Source organism: Mycetomoellerius zeteki, unplaced genomic scaffold, assembly GCF_001594055.1.
Source record: "Mycetomoellerius zeteki isolate Tzet28-1 unplaced genomic scaffold, Tzet1.0 scaffold431, whole genome shotgun sequence".
NCBI lineage: Eukaryota > Metazoa > Arthropoda > Insecta > Hymenoptera > Formicidae > Mycetomoellerius > Mycetomoellerius zeteki.
Window position 1 is genome coordinate 22,468 of NW_017257426.1, and position 3,508 is coordinate 25,975.

The window sequence follows — 3,508 nt, forward strand, 5'->3', positions numbered from 1 at the left end:
AGTAGCTTCCACTTTTTGTAAAATTCAGTAATTAGAATCTTACTTATTTTGATAGATGCTGAAGTTCTTAAACTTCTGGTAGACCGGGAAAGCGAGAGGCGAAGTATAGCTACGATTAATGAAGAACAAGAACATAACGAATCAAAAGAATCTATAATCTGTGTAGATACACCTATAGTAGACGAAGCCAAGAAAGAATCTTATATTTGGCCAGATGAGGCAGTTCTTTTATTTCTGGAGATTTACCGAAATAAAGAGCCTACTTTTGCTTTGGGTCTGAAACGTTATAACAAAATATGGTTAGAAATTGCCAATGAAATGAAGATGGCAAACTATAATGTCACTGTTGTTCAATGTCAAAATAAAATGTCAGGACTAAAAAGAACTTATAAAAATATAAGTGACAGCAACAAAAAGTCAGGTAACCATTCAAGTTCTTGGGCCTTTTACTCTGCTATGGATTCAATATTTGGAGAAAAGGCATGGGTAGCACCTATATCAACAGCTAGCAGCGATGATCTATGCTTTCCAAGCACTTCATCCACCTTGTCAGAAATATCAGTAGATGAACAAAAACCAAAGAAAAGGCGAGTGGAATCTATTTTGGAATCGTTCATCACAGAAATGAAAAAAGATAAGCAGAAGCAGAGGGATGAGAGAGAACAGCGAAGAGTTGAGAAAAAAGCAGAAAAGGAAGAAGGACAGAAGCAGATTGTACAAGAGCAGTGGAAAATGCATCAAGACAAAGTGAAGTTGCAGCAATCTTTAATTGAAGTACTCAGTAAAGTTGTTGAACGCAAAAAGGAAGAAGTTACAGAAGAGGTAATCATGGTCTATAATAAGTTGCAAACTTCATTATCAATTACAATGCTTTGTGACAGCCAATCAGAGACATTATTAATTATTATTGACACTTCTGATTGACTGTTACGAAGCATTGCGATTGACGATAGTGTGTTTGCAACTTATTGTAGACCTTGCTTTAGGAATCTAGCTGATGTAACCATACAGGGTTGTCTTTTTATATAGACTGCATCATCCTAGTCAAGATATATTTTATTTTGCTTCTTGTATGTGTGCGTATATACACCTCAGATAAGTTTAAAGTTCAAATCAAATTATGCATTGGACATTAAGATTAAAGATCAAAAATAGAAAATGGACCAAGCAGAATAAAGAAATTTTAATTCCTTTTACTCTGATTGATTAATTTTCAATCTTCAATCATTAATTTTAATCTTTACTGTATAATCTGATATGTGCTTAACGTTGTTTAATATTTCCGAGATATTTTATAATACTGCATCCTTTGTTTTGTTTTTATACTTTATGTATTTTATTTTTCTCAGAACGTGAAAGTTTATACTTTAAAAAAATTTTAATAATAGTAAAAGTAAGTGAAAGTACTTTTAAAAGTAATAATTTTATACAATATATTCTTTGTATGTCACTTTTTTAGACTTTGTCCTTTATTTTTTATGTAAATGTTATAATATGCGATAATAATGTTATGAATGCAATTAGAATTTTTTGCTTACATTTATATTACTGCTGTTCAAGATTGTAATTCTGTGAATATTGACTTAATACATATATTCAATGGATGCATCCAGAAGAACGAGCGCTCAATGAGTCTCTTGTACCTACTTGAACTATATTTTTAAATCTAATGGAATATGTTAATCAGATGCAGAAGTTCACTGAGCGCTCAGTGAACGGTCACGCTTCTGGATACACCCACTGTCTTTCTTTTGCTATTTTTATTTAAAAAAGAAAGGTAATAAAATGTAAACACACTTAAAATCAATATTTAGAATTACAAATCTTGGATATTAAACATACAAACTATATAAAATATACTTAGTGCTATTAAATATACATTTCATGCGACGACAAAATATTCAAATTATTATAAAATTCAACTGCCATATTCGATGTGATATAATGGACTATTGTTTACATACACGCGTTTACCTTAAAATTATCGCGATACGAGACTCAGGTATTGACAATTGATAATGTTATGCAGAAAAATACAAGCCGCCAACGGCTTGTATTTTTCTGCATAACATTATCAATTGTCAATACCTGAGTCTCGTATCGCGATAATTTTAAGGATTGATAACAATAAGGCAGTGTTGCAGTAATTCTATGTTCACACAAACACTACAACTGCTTTAGTGTCATTATTGCATATGAAATGTCGCATTCTGAAAGTTTTTTTCTCTTTTATTATAAAATAAAGTATCACTCTTATAATAAACGTCTTTTAATAATCAAATTAAATATGACATGTTTATTTATGCTTAAGTTTAATATAAGACTCATTATTATAAGTTATTATAAATTTGTAGAAGTATAAAACATTTTTATAATATATTCTATTATTTTAGAGCTGATATAAAAATAGAATTTTATAATTATATAATTTTTGTAAGTGAAATTTAATCTAATTATTTTCATTCTCAAGTCTCATTCTTAACTCATTCATAATTCTCGTTCTCTTTTGGTTACCTAAATCTGCATGTGTTTCTACGATATTGGGAACAATATTCTCATGATTGGGATAGACAATAACATCAACATTGTCATTTTTCAGTATGCAGATGTTGTGCATTACACAGCATGCAATAATAAACTGTGGTATCTTAGTGATATCAGTGAGAGGCAGACAAAGATTGAGTCGAGCAAAATTCGAAATCTCACTTTCAAAAGTCCAAAGGCTCTTTCAATGGGCATGCGAGTAGATGATAAGCAATAATTGAAGTTCTTTTGCCTTGCAGTAAGGTGCCCATTATCTCTAAATGGTACCATGACATGTGGATGAACCGAATATGCTGCATCTCCAATAAGGTGAGAATTCAAAGGAAAATACTCATCCGGTCTCTGAATGAACTCGGCTAGAGAAGAGTTCCTAAACACTCGTGCATCATGCACTGATCCTACATGGCCGGCATAGCAATGAGTGAACAGACTTCGAGCATCACATACAGCTTGAAGGTGAATGGCATGAAAATTTTTTCTGCAAATATAAGAAGCTGCATCTTTTTTAGGAGCTCGTATGTGTATAAAAGAACCATCGACAGCTCCAATAACGCCTGAAAAATTTTTCTCCCTTTTAAATTCTTCAATTACACGGGTGGCTTCCTCTCCTCTTGGCCATTTTATAAAGCGTGGCGCTAGACAGTGAAGAGCATAAGTCACACGTCTCACAGCACGTAGTGCAGTAGCCTTTCCCACACCAAACTTAACGCACACAGACCTGTATATAGAATGATAGGATTTGAGCTTATCCACACAAACTTACATAGGTGTAAAGAAATGAATTGATCCATTTCTTTATGCATGTGCTAATGGACCAATCATTTTCCTTACGTTTGTCACACATGAAATGCATAGCAGAGCATAAGACTCCTGGATCAATGAGCATTCAGCATAATGTCGCCATATTGATTTATATAAGATGCTCATTGGTTCAGCGGCCTTATGCTATGGTTATTCTCATATT

The 3,508-nt window shown here is 32.5% G+C and overlaps 1 protein-coding gene across 1 annotated transcript in view; it reads left to right on the forward strand.

Moving 5' to 3' along the window:
* Positions 1-3,508, forward strand: part of LOC108726611 (uncharacterized) — a 6,240-nt gene that overhangs the window by 2,150 nt on the left and 582 nt on the right. The window contains exons 2-3 of the mRNA XM_018454288.1: positions 29-822; positions 2,600-3,000. Of these exons, the coding sequence (XP_018309790.1) occupies positions 29-822; positions 2,600-2,761 (956 nt within the window). The 3' untranslated portion in view covers positions 2,762-3,000. The remainder of the gene's footprint in view (positions 1-28; positions 823-2,599; positions 3,001-3,508) is intronic.